Source organism: Chinchilla lanigera, unplaced genomic scaffold (assembly GCF_000276665.1).
Source record: "Chinchilla lanigera isolate Chin_1 unplaced genomic scaffold, ChiLan1.0 scaffold00049, whole genome shotgun sequence".
Taxonomy (NCBI): domain Eukaryota; kingdom Metazoa; phylum Chordata; class Mammalia; order Rodentia; family Chinchillidae; genus Chinchilla; species Chinchilla lanigera.
In genome coordinates, this window is record NW_004955450.1 from 11428634 (window position 1) to 11451744 (window position 23111).

The following is a 23111-nucleotide window of genomic DNA, read 5'->3' on the forward strand; positions in this document are numbered from 1 at the left end:
GACTAGGGATGGAGGGCGAGCATGGTTTCCTCAGAACCTGGGGACTGAAAGTCCTGACCACAGTCTAATCACTAAGAAAGGCGGAATGTTCCAGACCTTCGAGCTCCTGAACTTCAGGGCTCATGTTAGTGCTGCAAGCCCTAGGAATGGGGGTGCAAAGACCTCCCAGGCCCCAGAGCAGGGAACTCGGACCATGTGCCAGGCACTCACAGATTTGCTCTCAGGTAACTCCGCACGAAGCCAGTTGAATTGAGTTATCCGTCAAGTGCCTTGTTCCAGGCAACACAACCAGTTGGTGGTGGCCCGGAGATTCAAATCCAATAAGCCAAGATCAGAGCTAGACTCTTCTGTTATACTGAGCTGTGACGGAAGTCTCTGAACAGACCCTGCGCCCGAGGAGCTTTGAATGTTGTCGTGGGCTCAGGACCTCAAGCCAGCGCTTTACCACTGAGCCACAACCCAGCTCTCGACTCAGGACCTCAAACCACCAAATAAGAGCCTGGATCACCTGGTCTAGTTTAACAGTAGGGAAACGGAGGGCTGGAGGGTTCCAGTTAAGGTCACTGTGTTGGTTTGGGCTTATTTTGCAAGGGGAACAATAATAATACAGGACACATATTTTATTTTTATTTTATTTTATTTTTTTTTTGTTTGTTTTTCTCTGGTACCGGGAACCAAACTCACGACCTTGTACTTGCCAGGCAGGCGCTTTTGCCGCTGAGCTAAATCCCCAGCCCCTCAGGACACATATTTTAAAAGGTTATTTATAATAGTCACCCAAAGAACAATATACAAGAGAGTGCAGGAAATCTGTCCACACACTAAGACCAAGGAATCCAGCTGAGGGCCTGGATCCCACGGAAATGTCCTGCATGAGTCCAGCTGAAGGCGTAGAGCCCATAACGATGCCTCCCATGAGTCCACTGGAGGCTCAGAGCCTACGGCATATCTCATGCAGGCCTATTTCACGGATCTGCGCTGGGAAGGCCCAAAGGTCAGTGGTGGAATTTAGAAAGTCTGTGCCAGCGGGATGAAGGATCTGTGCCAGCAGGCTGAGGGATCTGCACTGGAGCCAGGAAGCGATGCTCAGAAGAACCAGAGCTGCCCCCAAAAATACCACAGCCATCCTCGGCAACAGTGAGGTCCCGAGCTCCTCCAATGACCAAGATGGCCGAGTTCCCACCAGGGAAGCCAACGCAGCAAGCTCCTCCAGGACACTGGCAGTGCACCATCCTCCCCTCCAGAACCAGGAAGCGATGCCCAAAGTGAGGATCAGAGCTCCCCCAAAGTGAAACCAAAGCCATTCTCAGGGACAATAAGGTCCCGAGCTCCTCTGAGGATGAAAACAGCCGTGTTCATCAGGAAAGCCAGCATGGCGAGCTCCTCCAAGAGAACCAACAGCTCCTTACACATCCACCAGCTCAACAGCCTTTCTCCGCTCCCAGCAGCCTCTTTAGTTTCCAAAAGCCTCCTTCTTCTCCAGTTCTCCCTCTTGTGCTGCTGGCGACAGTCCCCAGGTGGGCCTCCCACGCCCAGCACCATGCTTACTCAGTTCAGCCGGGGGTTATAAGCTGACCACCAGTTATCAATCCACCATGGTCACCAAAGTCCTTCTTCACTTGCTGCCTGACAGATTTTAGGTGAGGTATGGGGTCACACTAGTAGGAAGGAGCCACGCTCCGAATGACACACCCAGGGTCACCAGAGGATGGGAGAGCCAGCTTGAACCACAAGACACAGACATCCAGACTTGAACTTTGTCTAAGAGCAGGGGCCGCCCACCACTCGCGTGTGTGGTGGGGACGTGTATGTTCATTCACGAAGTTTATACCAACTGCTCAGTAACAGTAAACGCTTCAGCTAGAAATTCAGGGAAATGTTTGAGGAGGTATCACACGCAGGGTGTATTTTATGTAAAGTGAGTAAGATAGGCACGTTCAGAAAAGACATCCTGTCTGGCAAAGGCCATGGGTTCACTCATGGCCTGCAGTCCCTGAGCAACAAAAAGGTGGTGTTGGGGACGGGAGCAGTCTCTAAGGGGCTGGGAAGAGGGCCAGGGAGGAGGAGGAACGTGCCCAGGTGCAGTGGTGGCACAGCCGGGGAGGAAGGCCAGCATGAGCGCGTCTGTTAGGGACGAGTCAGTGGCCACTCCGGTAGAGTTGAGAATTCATGCCAGGCTGTCGGTGTGGGCAGGTTATGGATGGCTGCAACCATGCCAGGAGCAGGGTTTTCCCCAAAGGCGGGCAGGTAAATGTCTAACAGCCAAGTCTCAAAAACAAATCCCTAAAAAAAAAATACTAAATTACAGCATTGGCCAATTTGCAGCTATGAACAGGTCGTCACTGAGTGTGGAGTTGGCTCTTGTGAGCCTGCTTGGGTTTTTCTTCTTGTCCTACCTTTGCTTGTATTTCTCGGCTACAGAAGATGACTTCTGTAAGCCCCTGCCTAAATTGTGATGAATTTTTCCCTCTAAGACCCCCGAGAAACAGATTATAGCCATTGTCCCTTCCTTCTGCTGTTCCTTTGAAATGTTTCCCAGAAACCCGGCTAGCTGCCTGTCCAAAGGCCCTCCCACTACACAACTAGGTCCTGGAGAAAAATTTCTTTCTAATGAAGTTCTGGGTTCACAGGAAATATGAGAACTCTTTAAAGGCAATATAATCCCCTGTCCCCTCAAGATCCAGAGTTCACGTGTTGTAATCCCAGGGAAAAGTAATTGGAACTCTCGAAAGTAAATCCCAATCTACCACTTCCAATGCAACCCATGGTGAGAAAAAAGAGATAGAGACGTATCTGCAATTGTGGGGAGCCACGGGGCTCCTAAATCCAATCCAGAATGAAGGCCACACCCAGGGCCAAACCTGGATTTTAATAATTCATAGAGAGGGGAGGGGCTTGGGGCGGAGTGACTGTGAGAATGGCAGGAAGTACGCGAGTGCTGTGAGCTGGGCTAGGTAGGAGGCATAATAGCACCTCTGCAATATGCAGGGAGAGGTGTGCCGCAAGCCTATGGGGAGTTTGGAGGAATCTGCATAACACAGTTTGAGGAAGTATCTTGTGGATTGGGTTGGCTGCCTCAGCCCTGATGCTGGCCTTTATCTGTCCTGGGATATCATTGCTTCTTTGAAGCTCTATTCCAGCCCGCTCTCTGAGTCCCCCTCATGCTTAGTAGGAGGGAGCCTCAGGCAGGCTGCGCACAGACCTGTGACTTCACCCTTGGTTGGACCCATTTGCATTGCTTCCAGCCAATCCAGCGGGTAGAGCACCTTCCTAACATGAGCTCCATGCACATCAGTAACGGTAATAAAGTAGAGGGAATTAAAATAGAGGCAAATTGTCTTCTTCCAGGGGGAATCTTCTCCGTGGTCCTCCGCAGTAATAACTGTCTCTCACCCCTTGCCCCACCCCTGAAATCCAGGGAGTTGAATTTAGAGCTCGACCTGTGAGCAGCAAGGAAATTGCAGTAGGAGGAAGCTCTCCTGATCACAGTGGTCAGAGACCTGCAAGAAGTAGCTCTTCGGGGACATAAGATGTTGAAATTATCAGACGCTGACTATAAAATAAGCAAAACATATAGAGGAACAAAAGGAAGAAACACAAGAACAAGCAAGAAACAAGAGATGTAAAAAAATGACCAGGGAAATTTTGGAAAGAACTAAATAAAACTTGAAGCAATTTAGTATACAGTCATGTGCCATAACCTGGCCTGCCGGCTCCTTCAGTAAGATACGAGAAAAATAACTTCCTAGAAAAATCACAGTTTGAATGCCCCAGCCATGCCAAGTATAAGCATTTCTTAATGCATGTTCCTATTCTGTACCTATTTGTTGGACCAATCTAAAAGGTGAAAGATTTATACTATCTGAAGAGAAACCGGAGTATGGACCAGTCTATAGATTGCGTATGACTCACACTTTGCATATTACCGGCCTGAGGAAAGCTTTGGCAGAACATGGTAGTACATGCCTGTAATCCCAGCACTTGGAAGGCTGAGGCAGGAGGATCACCATAAGTTGGAGGCCAGTGTGGGCTACATAGTGAGTTCAAAGCCAGCCTGAACTATACAGTAAGACCCTGTCTCAAAAAAAAAAAAAAAAAAAAGAGTCTTTCACATGCTCATTAGGACACAAATACAAAAAATGTTCATAGCAGTATTGTTCCACTAATGAGGGCGATGGGAACCATGCACATGATCTCTGAGAGGAGAATTATGAAAAATAATAGTTGCTATGGATAGTTACAATGAACTATCATATAGCCCAGAAAATAGAAGATCACAGGGTGATCAACAGAAGTGAGAGAAGAATAATCAAGTGACAATCACATACAGTTTGATGTCATTTTTATAAAGCTAAAAAAATAAGGTTAGGACAGTGATTTTCAGTAGGGAGGATAGAAGTAGGAGAGACAGGACCAAGGATATAGCTCAGCAGCACAGCGCTTACCTGGCAAGCTCGAGGTCATGAGTTGGATTCCTTGGTACCAAAAAAAAAAAAAAAAAAGAAGAGAGAGAGACCGAAGAGAGGAATGACAACCATGTCCTGGAGATACACTGGTTTAGATCCTCTTCTAGGTAAACAAACTTAGCCTTTCCCCCTCTCTACCTTCCTACTGGGAGTTAAGTAGTCTCAGTTCTTCCTCCTGCAGATACTGCCCTTCCACCTCTATTACTTCATTGCCAACCTTTATTTAAAAAAAATTTTTTTTTTTTTGGTCTTTTTGAGGCAGGATCTCACTGTGCAGTTCAGGCTGGCCTTGAGCTCACTTTGTAGCCCAGGCTGGTCTCAAACTCGCAACGACCCTCCTGCCTCAGCCTCCCGAGTGCTGGGATTACAGGTGTGCACATTGCCGACCTTTATACACATCATCAATACCCTTATTTCACGTCCTACGCTTTGGACCCCGGGCACCAGTGAGTGTGGACTTCACCACTGATTATCCAGAGCTCATCTGCTTGATGTGTCCGGGCAGTGTGGGGACCTGCCCTGTCCCCAGGAGCCTCTCTTCAGCCCCACAGCCTTGCTCAGTCACCGACTGGGTCATCGGCTCAGCTCCACTTTGTACTTGGACATCAGTGACTCCATATTGGATGGCTCAGCCCCAGCTGCCTGACCCCATCTTCCCTGGCTGCTCCTCAGGCTCCGGGGCCCATCACCTCACCTCGGTGCCCCCCAATGATGTCCTCTGCCCCTCAGGTGGAAGGTCCCCTCTTCCAGCCAGACTCAGGGGAAGGTGGATTCCCTCTCTCTGGCTTCTTTTCTTTCCCATCACCTTTCAGCACTGACCTGACTGTGTCCACCAGAGAGATCTGAAGCAGGGCTCATCACGAGGCCCTGTTTCTTCCTAGTGACTTTCCCGCCCTACACGCCCTTTCCTGTTGGGGAGTTCCCATGTCCCCTCCCTCTCCCTCACCACCATGGCCTGTTTGTAGAAGGCTGCTACCAGATTAATAGGCAACTCATGTCCCAGTCTGTTTGGGGCTGCTATAACAAAACACCTTCAACTGGGTAATTTATAAACAACAAAAGGTTATTGCTCACAGTTCTGGAGGCTTGGAAGTCCCAGATCAAGGCAGAGTCAGTGTCTGGGGAGGGACCACTCCTTACAGATGGTGCCTCTGTCCTCACATGGCAGAAGGAGTGAACAGGTTCCTTCCTCTCTCTCTCTCCCTCCCTCTCTTTTTTTCCCTCTCTCTCCACGAGCTACATCCCCAGCTCTTTCTTATTTTGAGACAGTTTTTGCTAAATGACCAGGCTGGGCTCAAACTTCTGATTCTCCTGCCTCAGCCTCCCAGAATACTGGGGTTACAGGCATGTGACACCATGCCTAGCCCCGGGGTCTCTTTTCTTAGGTCCCACCTGCATGACCCAATCACCTATTATACTGGGGGTAGGCAGTGAGATTTCAGCCTGTGAACTTTGGGGGACCATTTGGGCCACAGCAACGTGATTCTTATCTTCCTCAAAATCCTTAGAGATCCAGATTACCTATCTGCTACTTGGCCTTTTCTTAGTGGAGATTCAGGGTGGAAACATTTGGCCCCAATCCCCTAGAATTCCCCACATCATCTCCTTGCATTTCTACCTCCTCTTGACTCCTGAACGTGACTTCTTTCAGCTCCAGAAATCGTGAACTATGAGCCCCTGGGGCTGGAGGCCGACATGTGGTAAGTTGCATGGGCTGCTCTGGGGGCCTAGGGGCCCTCCCGGGGAAGAAGGCTTCAGACCTTGTTCTGGTTGACATCCGGTTGGCCTTGAACCCTGTTTCTCCACACTCACCTTTCAGAGTCCCCTAAGCTGGTCCAAGGCCAGCTAAGCGTGGAGTCAGAGCGTGACAGCTGTGCAGGAGTGAGGGGAGGGCAGGGCCGGTGGCCGAGACAGTAGTGACAGTGGCTCCTTGGGTTGGTCCACCAGGTGTTCGCTGGGAGCCTCCTGTGGCCCTGGCACAGCGTTAGCCTGGGCAGATCGCAGCCATTTATGGGATCCGTTTCTTTTTTAAATGCTGCGTTACAGTGGACAAGGCCTTTGTGATTTCCTAAAACCCTGCCAGCTGTCCTGCAGGGTGGTTGTCATTTTCCTCCTCGTATAAGGCAAAGGGAGCTCAGGGCCGGTAAGCGATGCGCGCAAATCGCAGAACCCGCTTGAGAGTGGGACGCAGAGAGGTCTGAGCTTGAAACGCCACCCAGGGGCTGCTAGGGAGGCAAGCGGCCTCTCGTGCCCTGAACGTGCAGGGGGGATTGCTGGCTGGGATTGGAGCCAGGCGGCCCTGACTCGACTGTCCTCTGTTTGCAGGAGCATTGGCGTCATCACCTACATCCTGTGAGTACCCTGATCCCGGGCCTGGCCCAGCATGGATGGGGAACGCAGGAAGAGGGACAGGAGCAGGAGGGCGGACGCGCTGCCACTGCCGAGCGCCACAGGCCGGGAGTGCTGGGTCCACGCAGCCCTGAGGCCGCACCCCCCAGACCTTGTCTCCTCTCTCGTCCCTTTCCTCCTCTTTTCCCCAGATCCCTTTTCCTTCCTCTCACTCTCTGTCCTCTCTTCTCCTGCTTCTCTGCCTGAGCTTCCCGCTGCGTATGCAGAGAGCTCCCGCTTACTTCCTTGTGCAGACGCTGTCCCTGCCTGCCGAGGTGGCCTTGGGTGGGTGCTTATGCTCTGGGCCTGCTTTTCTCACTGGAAAAAATAAGAATCACAGACTTCCTTCCCCTGGGACGGAGGCTCACTGGGTCACACGGGCAGATTTGCTAGGCCCTGCTGTGGTACCCGTGGAGCAAGGAGTCAGCTCACAGCTGGGGGGCAGGGGGTGCACTGCTGCTGCACAGCTTGGGCTCTTTCTCTCCGTGGCCCCATAACCCAGCTATGCGACTCACTGTGGTGCCTGTGCTGGGAGCTCTGTCCACAGCATATGGATCCCCCGGGCAGCGCCAAGGTCTCACCGCTGGCTGCACGGTAGAGCTCTTACTGCCTCCCCTGGCCCAGGCCCCCGCAGGACTTTGCAGTCAGGACCGCTGGGGCTCAGGCTTCAGCAGAGGCTGGGTGTAATGTGCATGCCTGTAATCCCAGCACTGGGAGGCTGAGGCAGGAGGATATCAAGTTCAAGCTTAGCCTGGGCAATTTAACTTCTGTGTCTTAAATAAAAAAGGGCTGGGGATATGGCTCAATGAAGGCTCTGTGTTCAATCCCCCGTATTGAAAGAAACAAAGAAAAAAAATCTAAATTTGATGCCAAGAACCATTGGTCTGTAATTCCGGATCAGCCAAAATGTTCAGACATAGGCTCTTGTAACCCGGGTTTCTCCGGGACCCTCCTTCTCCGGCTGAGCTGTTAAGGAATTGCAGGGTGTACAGATCTCTTAGCCTTCCTAGGGCTCACCCGAATCTGACACCGCTTTCTGGGTGACCTGCTCTTTCGCGGGCCTGGTGCCAGGTACTCAGGATACTGACATGAAGGGGTCTCCCCTGCTCACCAGGCTCCTTGTCCGCGGGGGACACCTCGCAGCTGACCCCCACCCCGGGGACCACGGCAAGACAGATGTGGAGGCCCCGGCTTCCTGCGGCTGCGAGAGACTTAGCGGGGGAGATAGAATGAGGAAGCGTGGTGTTAGAGCGGGGGTGTGGGAATGAAGCCAGCTCTCTGGTGGAAGGGAGAGGAGAGGATCGAGTTTAGATGTAATCCTGTGCAAACTGGGGAGCCTTTGTGTTCTAACAATGACAACACAATGACCCCTACGTCTAGAGCCCTCCATATGGCTTGGGTGACAAAAGCATTTTATATGTACACTGATTCCTCACACCAACCAGCTGAGGTGGATGTGGGTATTTTCTTCATTTTAAGAATGAGGAAACAGCAGCCCCGAGAGGCTGAGGAGCTGACCTAGGTTCGCACGGCAGAGGGGTGGCGGAGCTGGGTTGGAATAGCTGAAGCGCCCCGTTGCTGCCAGCATGCTAAGAGCACCGCGGGGCTGGGAGAGACCTTCAAGGGAGTCTGAGCGATGGAAATAGTGAGGTTTGGGGAGGACACTAGGAGAGTCCAAGCTGGGTGCTGTGTCCCTGGCGTGGTGCATTTGTGAAGGGTCGTTACTAAGGCACGGAGGGGGAGTGTGGCCGAGTGGGTCTGAGGACAGCAGCACTTCTGGGCAGAGCCCATGAGCCACTGGAGTATGAGTCAGGAGATGGTAGCCCGGGAGTCACAAGGTAGGACACATCCTTGCTGGTCTCTGGCAGTGCCTCTATTTCTGTGCCTTTGCTCCGGTTCTCCCGTGGCCTGGGGGAGTCTTGCCGTGCTGTCTCCTCTGACTTCTTCAGCCAAAGCCAGCGTCAGCTCTCCTGCAGAGCTGCCCCGCCACTTCCCCATTCCTGGGTCCTTTATCGGGTCTTCTGTTACAGTTTGCTTTGTTCTTCAGGGGATTCTAAGGAGCTACATCTCTGGGTTTCTCTCCTCTCAGCTTTTGAGGCTGTGAAGGTGCAGTTTTCCCTCTGTCGGGTTCTTACAGGCGCTCTGTGAAGTGAGCTGGTTGGACCCCATTGAAAAGGCCGCTCTTGGCTACCGGGATGGGGTGGCGGTGCTGCGGGAACCCCCAGCCTCACACCGCAGAGTGGGTCCGTCCCCACTCTCCACCGAGTTCTCACGGTCATGTGGTTCTCTCTCGTTGTGCTCAGCCTGAGCGGAGCGTCCCCGTTCCTGGGAGACACGAAGCAGGAAACCCTGGCAAACATCACAGCAGTGAGTTACGACTTCGATGAGGAATTCTTCAGCCAGACTAGCGAGCTGGCCAAGGACTTCATTCAGAAGCTTCTGGTGAAAGAGACCCGGTAAGAGGGCAGAGAAAGGCATCGGGTTCTCAGGTGCCAGTCCTCTCCTGGTCTCCAGGATGTGTTCGTCTGTCCTCCTTTGTCACAGCTGTCACCTGCACCACTGTGGTCTAATCCAGGGAGCTGCTGAGAAGTGAGCCTGGCCAGGGCCTAGCGTTCACCTTGTTTGCCCAGATCACTTGCTGAGAGGCAGGTGACTCTGTGTGTGTGTGTGTGTGTGTGTGTGTGTGTGTGTGTGTGTGTTTGGAAATTCTTAGGGCTCCTTACCTTGTGCAGTCTGTCCCAAAAGCACTTGGAACTTGGACTGGAAAGGTAAAACTGCAGGATTTTTTTTTTCTATACTATATTTAATTTTAAAAAATGGTTTATTAGTACATATTTGCCATACATAACGATCACATTCAACATAGGGAATTTGTATCTATACATACTATGACTTAATTCTTCTTTTTTCCCATTTCCCTCTCCTCCCTCCAGCCCTTCTTTCACTGCTCATTTATAAAAACTTTGTTTCCCTTTTTCCCTTCCATTCTTTTTTTTTCAATCTCTTTTTCTCACCGGGCGTGGTGGCGCACCCCTGTAATCCCAGCACTCGGGAGGCTGAGGCAGGAGGTTTGTTGTAAGTTTGAGACCAGCCTGGGCTACAAAGTGAGTTCAAGGCCAGCCTGAACTGCATAGTGAGATTCTGTCTTAAAAAAAAAAAATCTCTTTTCTCTTCCTTCCCCTCCTTCCTTGTTCCCATTCCCATTTGAACATGTTCTTCCTAATTCTTGAAATCTGTTCTGTTTCGCTCCTCATTTATCCTTTGTGTTTCTCGCGGAAGAGAAGCAAGCTGGGTGTGGTGGTGCACACTTGTAATCCCAGCATTTGGAAGGCTGAGGCAGGAGGATCATCATGAGTTCAAAGCCAGCCTGGGCTACATAGTGAGGTCAAGGCCAGCCTGCACTACATAGGAAGACCCTGGAGAGAGAGAGAGAGAAAGAGACAGAGAGAGGGGACGAATTTGCAGGGCTTTTGAGTCCTTTCAAACTGGGAGCGGAGGGAGCAGCCCCAGAAAGGTCAGCGGAGCGCTACTTAAGTTTACATTTCTTGGGCTCAGACAGCTCCGGAAATAAAACCTTCCTTCTGGGTCCAAGGTCAGCCTAGGGCTGTGGGATCCAAAAAAGGAGATGGGCATGGAATTGCAGGGTGCTGGGTACCCAGAGCAGAGCCTGGATGGAGCAGAGGAAAAGGCTGCCAACCCTAGAAGGCTATGTCCTCTTGGTCCCCTAGACTCCAGAGAGCACCAGTGTGGGGTCCTCTGAAGTGATTCCTCAAGGAAGGGCAGGCTAGGAAAGGCCACCCCGCCTGGGGACAGAGCAGCGCTGGGCAGAGGAGGGACCTGAGAGGCGAGACACAAACAGAGACCAGAGGCTCGGCAGTGATGAGCTGGCTTTTGGAGGACTGTGGGGGCCCAGGAGAGCCCTGATGGCTGCCAGAGGGTGGCATTTGGCCTTGCGGCTGTGGAAGTGAAGGTGAGCCCGAGGCACTAAGCTCTCTCTGTGGGGGGCCGGCCTGAACCCCTTCCCTGGTGTGGGGGGAGAGCCGCCGGCTCCCATCCCCTTCTGCGGCTGCTCTGCTGCTTTGACGGCACAGTCACAGCAGGCTCAGGGTAAGAACGGAGGCTGTCACCCCGCTCTGTCCACCTGGATAGTCACTGTCTTCTAATCCTCATTGCAGAAAACGGCTCACGATCCAAGAGGCTCTCAGACACCCCTGGATCACGGTAAGAGCATGGTGGTGAGTTCCTGGTCTGTCGCCCGGGCTGGCGGGGGCAGCCGCAGGCAGAGGCTGGCGCAGAGGCCTTGGCTTGAAACACTAACCTTGGGCGCAGATGACAGTGGTCAGGGGCCCCAAAGGCCTGAGCTTGCTCAAAGGAGGCTTTGCTCCCTTAAGTTTGCATTTCGTGGGCTCAGACAGTTCAAGGAATGAAACCCTCACAGACCTCAGTTGAAACCCTTTTTTGGGGGGACCATCTTATAAAATGTTTGTTAGAGGACACGTCCCTGTTGCTTCTCAGAACAGAAATCAGGACGCCTCTGTTGCGGAAAGATCAGCGGCAGTTCAATCCGCAGCCGTGTAACCAGGGCTCCTTCTTTTTGACCTTCAGGGTGGGGCTTTGAGTAAAAGGTGACGCTCTGATTGGCCCCCGGCTTCAGGAACTGGGCTCTGAAACAGGCCTGGTGGGGAAGAGGGGCCACCACCCCGTTAGCTCAGTTTGGTTCCCTCTGGGGAAGGTCGGGCCAAAAGGTGAGTCCCCGCCTAGCTCACCTTGCGCTCCAGCCTCTGGCCGCTGGGTTTTCCAAGGCCCTCGCTGTCTGTGTAGTGAACAGTGCATCGGCGGGTGGAGGGCAGAGACCAGGATTCTGGGCCCAGCTCTGCGGACCACAAGCTACACATCCACTTCAGTGTTAAGGAGAAGATGGGCAGGATGGTCTGAGCGTGCAGATAGGAGCAGGGGACGGGGTGCCTGGGAGAAGGCCAGGCGCACCTGCCTGTGGAGGATGGGGAGAGCCGGGCCCTGCAGCAGATGGAGCACCAAGAGCAGAGAGCTGGGGAGTCTCTTGGGATGCTTTCTGCTGAGCACGCGAAGGTTGCTGAGGCCTGAGGGGCCGTGAAAGAGAGACGCCCCTCAGCCTCCCTCTGCCGGCTGTGGCTTCCTGCGCTCCAGCCCATGAGTGGATGTCTGCAGAGTCCTGGCTGCAGCCTGCTTGTCTGCGGAAGTCCCCTTAAATGCTATGCTCAGGGAGGCCCCCTCTAATGGCCCTGGACCTCCTTCCCTGAAGGGAGTGTGCAGGCAGCACCCCACCCCACTCCTTCACCTTTCTTGCGGTGTGTACGGGTGCTCGCCACACCCTGGTTCTCCCCGAAGCCCGTTGCATGCAGTGAATGCCAAGGAGCCCGTGTGTGCACCCACCTGCAGCTTGGATTGCACTTTGGAGCCTGCGTCCACCGTGCTAATATTCTGGTTCTCCCGTCCGAACACCTGCCAGTCCAAAGGAGAAGCCAGAGCCCCCGAGCAGCGGAAGACACAGACCTCACAGCTGAAAACCAAGCGCCTGAGAGAGTACACCCTCAAGTGCCACTCCAGCATGCCCCCCAACAACACCTACGTCAACTTCGAGCGCTTTGCCCACATGGTAGAGGACATAGCTCGGGTGGACCAGGGATGTCGTGCGCTAGCAGGGGCCCATGACACTCTCCAGGATGACGTGGAGGCCCTAATCTCCATCTACAATGAGAAGGAGGCTTGGTACCGGGAGGAGAATGAGAGCGCCCGGCACCACCTGTCCCAGCTCAAGTACGAATTCCGCAAGGTGCAGTCCTTGAAGAAGCTCCTGCGAGAAGACATCCGGGCCACAGGGTCCAGCCTGGGAAGCATGGCCAGAAAACTGGACCATGTGCAGGCGCAGTTCGAGGCTCTGAGGCAGGAGCTCTCGGCAGACCTGCAGTGGGTACAGGAACTGGTGGGCAGCTTCCAGCTGGAGGGCGGAGACGCACATGGCCTAGGCTCTGTGCTCCCTTGGGATGCCAGCAAATCCCTGTCAGAGCTGCTCAGCAGGTCATGCACTGAGGAAGTCCTGGCCAGCTTGAAGCTGTGAGCCCTGGAACCTAGTCAGTAATGTGTGGGATGGTTTGCAGAAGCGCGCTCTCCGCACCTGCTAGAATCATCCTGCGCGGGCTTCCACCCTCTCCCCAGAAGCCAGAAACAGCGGCCCTGCATGCTTGGTAACTGATTGGTGATAATGGATGTGCTCACCTCCCACTCCCACCCGCAGGCCTTAGGACTGCAGATCTCGGGTAGTAGTTGAATTAACTAAGGGTAACGAAGTCAGCGTGGTGCTGTCCTGCTGCAGAAGCAGGGATTTAAAATGCACAGAGAAAATAATACTCCCTTTCATTTGAACTGACTTCTCACCTAGCAAGTCTTTGTGTCTTGATCCCCAAAGAACTCCGAGCTAGAAAGGTGGTGATGACAAGATGGGGGTGCTGATTTCCACGGAAGTGGTGAGGAGACTGACTCCAAGAGGGAGAAGGACTTAGGATCATTCATAGCCAGTCGACACAGCTGAAACAGGAAGCCAGGGTGTCTGTCTCTCAGAGGAGGTCTGTGGGAGGGGGGAGGAGGCTGATCTGTAAATAGCAAGCTTTAATATTAAAGTTCAGATCCCAGACACGGGGTAGGCAGGTGCGTGTGTCTGGCCAGGTGCCGGTGGAATGCAGACACCCGCAGAGATTGTCCCAGGAGCTGTGTCCCAGGTACCATGTTCCTACCAGCCGCGTCTCTGTCTGAAGACCAACCTCTGTGGCAGGAGGGAAGGGGCAGCGTCTCCCTGTGCTCCCTCCTTTCCCCCAACTCCTGTCTGAGGACCCTAACTCCATGTTGAAAATGTAGACCGAAAGGTACTCAACAGAGCGATTCCTTTTCCCAAGTGCCAGTCCACTGGGCCCTGAAGGTCGAAGAGATTCCCTGAGGGTTTTTGAAGAGGGTGGACGTGAAGATTGGGAAGCACCAGGCTCTGTGGTCTTTTCATGATCCACGGCTTTGGGCATCCCTCCGCAGGGCCTGTGTGACCTCATCTCCCTTTCCCCGCAGAGAGGTCAGTGGGCATTAACCGCGGACAGGGCCTGGAGCGTGGACCCGGCACTGTGCTCGAAGCTTGGGGTTGGGGGAGGAGACTGTATACTTTGCAGCTATTCACAGCCTGACAAAACACCCCAGCCAGACATTTGTGTAAACTGTTCTTCCCAGTTTAGAGATGAGGAAGCAGAGAGGTGAGGGGATTTGACCCGAGTCACCGCATGAGTCACAGAAGTGGGGCCTTCCTATGGCAAGTCTGTGGCTGTTTCTGCTTCTCCCCAGCTCCAGATGTTTACCGTCTGTCTTAGAGGTGGGTGGTACCCAGGTTCACCCATCCATTCCCAAATAATTACCAGGCACCTACCAACTTGTAGACACCAGGTTTGAGTCTGAGGCTACGTCAAGTAAAACAGGCTTGATTCCTGCCGTGGTGGAGTTCTCGGTCTAGCACAGAAGCCCAGCGTCAGTCAGAATCACACACAGGTAGAATGCAGCTGGGGAGAAGCCGCAGCCTGCAGTGGGGTTCCATCTGATAGGGCGGGTGTCCTCGAAGATCTCAGCTCATGCTGGCTGTCGTCTCGGGGCGCTGTCTGCCTCAGCCTCCTGAGTGCTGGGATTACAAGCATGTGCCAGCATGCCTGGTGCATCCCAGAAACTTTTGAATCAAATATGAGAAACGATGATTATGAGATGCATTGTTACTTTATGTACCGTTAAGAAAAAGCACATATGGGGAGCCTAAGAGACCCCCCCCACATACACATAAAGCTGTGAGTGGGTGAATGAGAAGTAGCTCACTGCGCAGAAGAAGAGAACAAGGAATCAGGAGGGACTCCGCTGAGACCCTAGGTGGGGTGGAAAATCCCCCTGAGCATGGACGCCTGGCCCGCCAGCCCTCTTGGAGTTTTGCTCTTTGAATTTGCAGTCAGTGTGATACCGAAGAGTCTCAAGCTGGGAGTGTCATCCCCCCGGCTTCTGAGGCTGGTGGCCCCACAAGGCTGGTGGAAGCAGCACAGTCCCTCTTCTCCCCGACTTCCCTCCAGGCTGACAGTAAAGACCAGGTGTCCCAGAGACGCCGGTGCCTCCTGAGCTCTGAGGCCCAAAGTGCGCACCTCGGCATGAAGGAAAGGTGGCAAAAGCCGTGTTTCCTCAAGTGACCTTTACAACCTCTTCAAAGGCTTTTCTGCCCTCTCCTGGGCTGTTAGATGCTCGTTTGGCATAAGCCGGTGCAAACATTCACGGTCCTTTGGCTGTGCCAGCAGGGATGGACCACACAGCTGGGTTTCCCAGGGTGAGGGCAAACGAACCTAAGAAGGCCAAAATGTAATAAAAGAGTAAAATGGTGGTGATGTTTGAATCGGGGAGGCTGGGGGACAGGAGAGAGAAGTGAACGTCTTAGATCTGCGGGGTCAGCTACACACTTTGCAGGCCGGGAGGGTCCTGGGCAGTGTCCCGTCCTGTACCGTCACCTCATAGCCTTTCACGAGGCAGGACTGGCCCGAAGTCCCCCGTGTGGTCAGCCCCCAAGCTGGGCTCAGAGCCGCAGGTTGTTTTCCTTCCACGGTGAAATTGTCCTCTCTGTGTGCGCAAACGGTCATGGTCACTGCTTCTCTGTTTGACGTCTCTCGGGGTCAGTGGACCCTTTTCCATGGAAGAAGCTTCTAAAGCCAAGTCAAAGGGAATTGAGAAATGGCCCCAAGAAATGGCCTCTCCTTCTGCTGGCAGCACGCCGATGCGGAGGGAGCCCCGGGGCTTGTGCGGCCCTCGCTGTGCTCCCCTTGGGCACACAGTGCAGGCTGGAGATGGGGTGATGGGTGGTGGGGCGGGGGGTTCACTGGGACCTGGAGGCAGGAAGCTCTGGGCTGGGCCACTGCTCTGTGGGCAGCCGCTCTGCCATCATGGGGGCTTTACTCCGCGGACTATGAATGAAAGGTTGGCTTCTGTGGTCGGGTGAGACGCCATTGCAGCACTGTGGGAAGCGAGAGCCAGGGTGATTCTCCGGGAGGCCCCGCCCCACCCTCAGGCAGATGCACACAGCGTTTGACTGCCCAGATTGTGTCAGGAAGCCTGACGATGGATTGTGGGTGGTTTTGCGGGTGGCAGAGGCCGCACAGCAGCCCTGACAGGGGAAGCCAGGGCCTCCTCCGGGAGTCCCGCCCCTGCAGGTGACAAGTGATGGCCGTTCCCCTCCTCGCTGGCCAGCACAGCCCTCTGTCCCTGCTGGCTGCGTGCCCAGCTATCACTCGCACTGCCGACCTTCTGCAAATGCCTGTGGGCCTGAATGTCCTTCCTCCTGTGTGAGATTCTTGGCCTGTGGAGAAGATTCTTGGGCCCGGGGAGGAGGCCCAGCAGTGGGCATGCTGGAGTTCGTGAGGGGCCAGTTCAGTTGAACAAATACTTGATTGTGCTCGGGCTCTGGGGGGAGGTGACAGATAAGGACAAGACAGCCCCTGAATAAAAGACTCAGTATGTGGGGCAGATGGGGCCCCAGCCAACTGGGAGGTGAGCAAGGCTGTGGGGAGTGATGAATAGAGGCCCCGAATGTCCGGAGACACAGGGGAGAGATGGTTTCTGAGGAGACAAGGTCAGCAGGGGGGACAGCAGGGAGCTGAGGCCTTCTCAGGGATGGCCGCCCTGCCCCACAGGCTGTAACCTTCGGAAGAAACTGCTGACTGAAATTTCGTTTTATTTTTGTGTAACTAGAGATTGAACCCGGGGCCTTCCTACTGAGCCACATTCCCGGCCCTTTTAAAAGTTTTTTTCTTTTTTTTTTTTTTAATTTTGAAACAAGTGGCCCAGGCTGGCCTCAAACTTGAGCCCCAGCCTCCCAGAGATCTTCCTGCCCCAGCCTCCCAGAGCGCTGAGGTTACAGGCATTCTCCACCATGCCTGGCTGGTGCTGGGTGGAATTTGGAGGGCTGACCATGAGCCAGATTGGATCAGGAGCTCGGAACTTTTGAGAGGAAGTTCAAGAGCAGGAGATTACCGAGATTAAAAAGAGGACAGAGTTTGTTTTTAACTTGGCGTTATGGAAAATTTCACAACTGTAAAATTTCACAACTGTAAAAGTACAGAGACCAGTGTAGTGAATTCCATGACCACATTACCCGCTTCAACAGGAGGCCTCTTATGGCCAGGGCTCTTCACTCATGTCCCCCCACTCCTTTTTGATGGCATATTTGGAGAATTTTAAAGCAAACTTCAGACTTATTCGACTCTTAGATTCTTTGGCATGAATCTTTGATAAGGATTTTTTTAAAAATATAACTTCCATGCTGGGATCACCCCCCACAAAATCAGTGGTAATTTCTCCGTCTCACCTGGACACCCATTCCATACCCCAGGACCCCTGTTTCTCACGGGTGAACCGTTGCAGTTAGTTTGTTCGCAGCAGGACCCAAACATGGGTCACAAGTGGCATTTGGGTGACATCTTTCAACTCTCTTGAAATAGCACAGGAGGGAGAGAGCTCTGGAAGCTTTCTCTGAGGGTGAAAAATTGCTCTGAAAACCAGAGGCTCAGAAAAACAAAAAGTAAAAGTTTAAAAATGCTGGGTGTGGTGACGCATGCTTATAATGCTAGCACTCAGGAGGCTGAGGCAGGGGCTGGGGATTTAGTTCAGTGGCACAGCGCCTGCCTGGCAAGCGCAAGGTCGTGAGTTCGATTCCGGGTACCAGAAAAAAAAAAAAAAAAAAGAACTTACAAGGTGGCTGAGGCAAGAGGATCACTATAAGTTCGAGGCCAGCCTGGGCTATATAGTGAGAACTTGTCTCAAAATTAAATAAATAAAGAAAGAAAGAAAATTTAAGAAAATTAAAATTAGAAAACCAGAGGTCATGCAGAAGAGCATGAGAAGAGCATGGACGTGCTCATGCTGAGGCCAGGCCAGGCAAGGACAGGCGTTTTCTCTCTGCCCACCACTGCGTTCCTGGAGGTGACAGCCTGCCAGCCCCCGGGGCCCTCCACAGTGCTCCCGCCTGGTCAGGAGGAGGCAGAGAGCCAGGCACCAGGAGCCTGACCTTGCTGGGAACAAGGAGGCCAGCGGGGCCACCAGCACAGGGAGCGGCAGAGGTGCCACCTGTGGAGACTCAGTGCTGGAGATATAGCTCAGCGGCATAAGCGCCTGCCTGGCAAGCACAAGGTCCTGAGTTTGATTCCCAATACCAAAAAAAAACCATGGTTGTGGAGATTCAGTGAGGGAGGGGAGGAGGAGGGCCCAAGTGACGATGGTGTCCTGTGCAGGAAAGGGCAGTGGGTGCTCCCGGCCTTCCATGGAGCGCGAGTCAGCAGAGGTGGCACCGCTGGAGGGCTGAAAAGTTGTAGTCCGTCGGCAGTTTCTGCAGGAAGCTGGGTACATTGCCGAGGGCTGCCTCTTCTGCAAAGCCAGGGCTCAGTTCTCGCCCGTGCTGGTGGCTGCTGCTTCTCTTTCTTTCTCTCTTCCTTCCTTCCTTCCTTCCTTCCTTCCTTCCTTCCTTCCTTCCTTCCTTCCTTCCTTCCTTCCTTCCTTCCTTCCTCCGTCCCTCCCTCTCTGTCTCCCTCCCCGTCTCTCTAGTACTGCGATTGAACGCAGGGTCCCGCCTCTCAGAGCAGGGTTCACACACCCCAGCTAGAATTTTTAAAGGCATTTGCAGCTACATAAACAAGACGTAACTCCACCCCAGCTTTCTGTCTCCTTGTCTCCCTGTCTCCCTCTCCAACATGTTTCGAAGGTGCCAAACCACTCCTCGAAGCCGGGTCAGAATTGCCCAGCTCCCTAGAATCACTGGACCGCGGGGCTGGAAGGTGGGCATCACCTCACATCCCCAGTGTAATCAAAAGCGCCACTTTCAGGGCCGGGGATACAGCTCAGCGGCACAAGCGCCTTCCTGGCAAGTGCAAGGTCCTGAGTTCGATTTCTGGTACCAAAAAAAAAAAAGAACTTCTGAAAGTGCCACTTTCCGTCTGGGAGATGATTGTAGCAGAATTGATGTCTCTGACTTTCTAGCTGCAGTGTTGTTGAGCTTCTTAGTAACCAGGGAGAAATTGATTCTGAAAGGCCAGGGGACAGATTCTCAGTCCAGGGCCTCCTCCCCCGGCTCAGGCTGCTGTGCTTGGGCCATGGAAGCAATTCCAAGTGCGGAGCCATCCTGCCTGACGTTTCCCCTTGTCTGCCCTTTGGCGGCAGCTGGAGGCACAGCCATTTCTCCTGGGTGATGGTACCCCCTAGTAAAGGAACAAAAAACGGTCCCTTTCCTCCCACTTTTTCACACTGTGCCTGTGAGGAGCACCGGCTCAAAGGTCAGATCTGGCTCGGTGAGAGGCAGGCATTAGTGATTTAGAGGGAGAAATGGTTATGGGTCAGGGAGGGTAGGTGCTGATCACCTTGGGAAGATGTCAGGACGTGGGGGTGTGGGGGTGTGGGGGTGTGGGGGATGGAGACTCAAAAATACAGAACAAAATGTCAGGTTGTGACTCATGCAGTAAAAAAACCAGGCATAGGCCAGTTGTGGTGGAAGTTGTGGGTGGGGGTGATTGGGGTGCTCTTTTATTTAGGGCAGTCAAAAGAGGGCTTCCCTGAAGAGATAATGTCTGGCCAAAGATCTGAACCAAGTGACAAAGTAAATGTAAAGAAGAAAAGCACGCTAGGAGGCTGAGGCAGGAGGATTGCAAGTTCAAGCCCAGCCCCGGCAACTTAGCAAATTAGGGCTGGAGATGTAGCTTGGTGAGAAGGCCTTGCCTCAGTTCAATTCCCAGTACTGCAAAAACAAAAACTGATAAAATAAAGGAGCAAGGGAGATTCCTCTGCTCCGCAGGGGCAGAGATCGCAAGCCCCAGGGTTAAAGCAGTCCTGCGTGCTGGGAGCTGAGAGGCTGAGGGTGCGGGGAGGAAGCTGGATTGCAGGAAGCTACAGGTGGTGCCTGCTGGCACAGAGCACACTGCGGCTGGCACGGAGGGAAGGCCGGTCCTCAGCAGGGATGGCTTGCCCTCTGCCCACTTTTGTACACCTCAGATGGGACCTGGCCCCGGTCTGGTCTCACAGGTGTGCCAGAGGGGATGGCAGGTGTTTAAGGAACAGGATGGGTGTGACCTGATATCCTCTCGATGCCCTCCTCCTTTTCTCTTCCCTGTCCCCCACCCACACCCACACTTTGCCCCAACCATGGGCCAAGGGGGAGGCGATCAGCCTGGCTTTCTCACCTCCCACCCACTGCTCCGTGACCCCCAAAGAACTCTGCATCACTTCCAGTCAGGGCCGTAGGGGTCATGGCGTCGTGACACTCTTCCGTGGTGCCGTCACTAGGCTGATCAAGGTGCCCGGGAGCGCTCATCCGTGGGGGCAAGCAGGTCCTGGGTCCTGGGCCTTCATCCCAGCCTGCCTCTTCAGCCGCTCAGGGAAACTAGTCAGCCACACTCCCACGAAGTCCGCGGCAGGGTTGGTTCTGGGTGGAGAGGAGAACGGGGCTGGGGCACTGTCAGAAATGTGAAGAAACTGTGTCCTCAAGTTGCTGCCAGCAGCGGGACGCCTCCATCACAGAGCTGCCACGACGTGTGCCGCGCCAGACAGAGGAGCACGCGGCTTTGGGCGTGCTGCAGAGGGAGAGCTTGTTTCTTGGAGGTCGCTTTGAAGGAGGTCACACTTGAATGGGCTTTGGAACAGTGAGAGTCCTACAAGGGGAAGAGGTGGGGACCCTGCCAGGGGCCTCCTGCCTGGTGCCAGTCCAGAGCCAGCTGGGCCCACCGCATCTGTGGCTTCCTGCTGGTGCCTGGTGCCCTGTGGAAGATGGACAAAAATGGGGGTGTGGTTAGGGGACGAGACCAGCCCTGGGAGGCAGCAAGTGACCCCTCGGCATCACAGGGCCACGGAGGCACAGCGCAGAGAAGCTGCCAGAGCTGCGCAGGGGCTGAAGGCTCACCCTGGGCCGTTCACTTCCTTGGGTCATGGCATCCTCTGAGAATCCACGAAGCCACCGACTGCTCAGAAGAAGCACATGTCTCTACCGACACACTGTATTAGGGCTCTTAAAATATAGTTCATATACCATAAAACCCACCTTTTGAAAATGCACAATTCATTGGTTTTTAATATACTTACAAGGTCATGCGACCACAGTCTAACTCCAGAACACGTTCATTATCCCGCAAAGAAACCTTTCTGCCGTCATTCCTCACGCTGTCCTGTCCCCAGCCCTAGCAATTCAATCAGCTCCCTGCCTCTGTGGATTTGTCCACTCTGGACATTTTAGAAAAGTGGAATCGCATAGTATGTGGCCTTTTGTGTCTTCCTTTGCACACGTTTTCCGGTCCGCTCATGGTGCGGTAGGTATCCGTGCTCCCTCTGTTTTGATGGATAGTAATTCCATTGCGTGGATGGACCACACTTTGTTTATCCATTCATCCTTCGGTGTGCGGTTGGGTGGCTTCCAGTCTTTGGTTCTTGTGAATAATGTTGCTATGAACATTCATGTCCATGTTCACACGCTAAAATTTGCAAACCACGTCAGGGGCTTACAGAACCCCTGAAACCTATCTTGACCTAGGAAAGTCTTATTTTACAAAAAAAATAAAAGAGGAATTTAAGAGGAAATAGAGAGGCAGGAAGGCCGACAGTAACTTATGACTACTGAGCAATGCTAGGTTAAACTGTTGGTATATCCACGTTCATTTCATTCGCAAGAACCCCGTGACACGATGTTATTATCCCGTTATTACAGGCAGGAAACAGACTTAGAGCGGCCAGGCCAGGCCAGGCCAGGCCAGTCGGAGACACTGAGATTTAAGTTAAACCTAGATTGCCAGGCACTGCAAGCCAACTACACGTCTCTCCCCAGTGGAGCCCCCTCAAAGCCCTTGTTTCCTTCCTCGGTCTTCTAAGAGTAGTAATTCCCATCGGCCAACAAGACGTTCATTTTGCTAAGCCCCCAGCCAGCCCGGCACATGGGGCACATTGCAGGCTGCTGTACAATGACCCCATCTCTGAGGCCTCTGCCTCGTGCCCTCCTGTTCAAGAGAATCCGAGCTTCCGGCCACACCAGCCTGCATGTCTGGCTATGGAGATAACAGCGCAGGGGCACAGGGCCGCCTCCATCTCCTGGCTGTGGCCCTCACTGGGCATTCCTGCTGTATGCCCTGCCTGGTTGGGAGGGGCCAGGGCAGGCTCGGGATGCCATGTGGCTGGGTTCCACGGGGAGGTGGGTACCTACCAGCAGAAGGCCCGTGCCACTGCCATGCTCTGCTTTGTCTCTCAGCCCGTGGACAGCCAGCAGGCCATGGTGCGCAGGGAGTCCTTGGTCAACCTGGAGAACTTCAAGAAGCAGTACGTGCGGCGGCGGTGGAAGGTGCGTGCGGGCTCGGGGCGGGGACCGGGGTCCAGCGGGTCCCTGCTCCTCCCGGGGCCTCTGCGCGTTCTCACGTGGCGGCGGCTTTGCTCTCGCCCCCAGCTGTCCTTCAGCATTGTCTCCTTGTGCAACCACCTCACCCGCTCCCTGATGAAGAAGGTGCACCTGAGGCCACACGAGGACCTGGTGGGTATCTGCAGCGCCCTTTCCTGAGCGGGACTCAGGGGTGACCTGGAGCTTGGGAGCGGGGGTGGGGCTGGGGGTGTGGAGGGATCTTCCTTGCCGCGGCCCCACAGGTGGGTGGTGTTTCCTGCCTGTTCTGTAGGCCCTGTCTCCTCTCTGGCGGAGGCTGGCATGTGATCAGCAGAGGTGTGCGTTTAGGGGCTTCTGGGGTTGCCAGGAGGGGCGCTCCATTGGGGCAGCATGAGCTTTTGGAGACTCTCCATTCCTTTCCTGGGAGGCCTTCAAAGGGACTGCTCCTGCACCCCCACCCCTCAACCCCTTCCAGAGGACTCATCCCCCACTGGGGACTTTGGGAACAGGGGAAATAAAAACCACAGACAATCCAAAATTTATTTCTTGCTGGATGTAGTGGTGTAATCCTAGCACTTGGGAGGCTGAGACAGGAGGATCACTTTGAATTTGAGGCCAGCCTCAGCTACGTAGTGAGTTCAAAGTCAGCCTGAACCCCATAGTGAGAGTCCGTCTCCAAAAAACCAAACTTTATTTCTCACCATCCAAACATCTGCTTTAGGGTGAGAGCCTTACATCCTCTTTTCAGTTCTCCCATTTCTGTTTTGCTTTAGATCACCGTCATTCACAATAACATTTAGAAGACATCTTACCTGAACTCAGTATATATGTAC

General features: G+C 53.7%; 1 protein-coding gene across 1 annotated transcript in view; it reads left to right on the top strand.

The window, feature by feature from the left end:
• The window catches only part of Dapk2 (death-associated protein kinase 2), a gene marked incomplete at its 5' end in the record, with an annotated part of 95343 nt that extends 80068 nt beyond the window's left edge, over window positions 1–15275 (top strand). Inside the window, 5 exon segments of the mRNA XM_013519004.1 lie at window positions 6118–6166; window positions 6792–6818; window positions 9158–9310; window positions 11030–11075; window positions 12343–15275. Coding sequence (XP_013374458.1) covers window positions 6118–6166; window positions 6792–6818; window positions 9158–9310; window positions 11030–11075; window positions 12343–12951 — 884 coding nt within the window. The 3' untranslated portion in view covers window positions 12952–15275.
• Between the last annotated feature and the right edge of the window lie 7836 nt (window positions 15276–23111).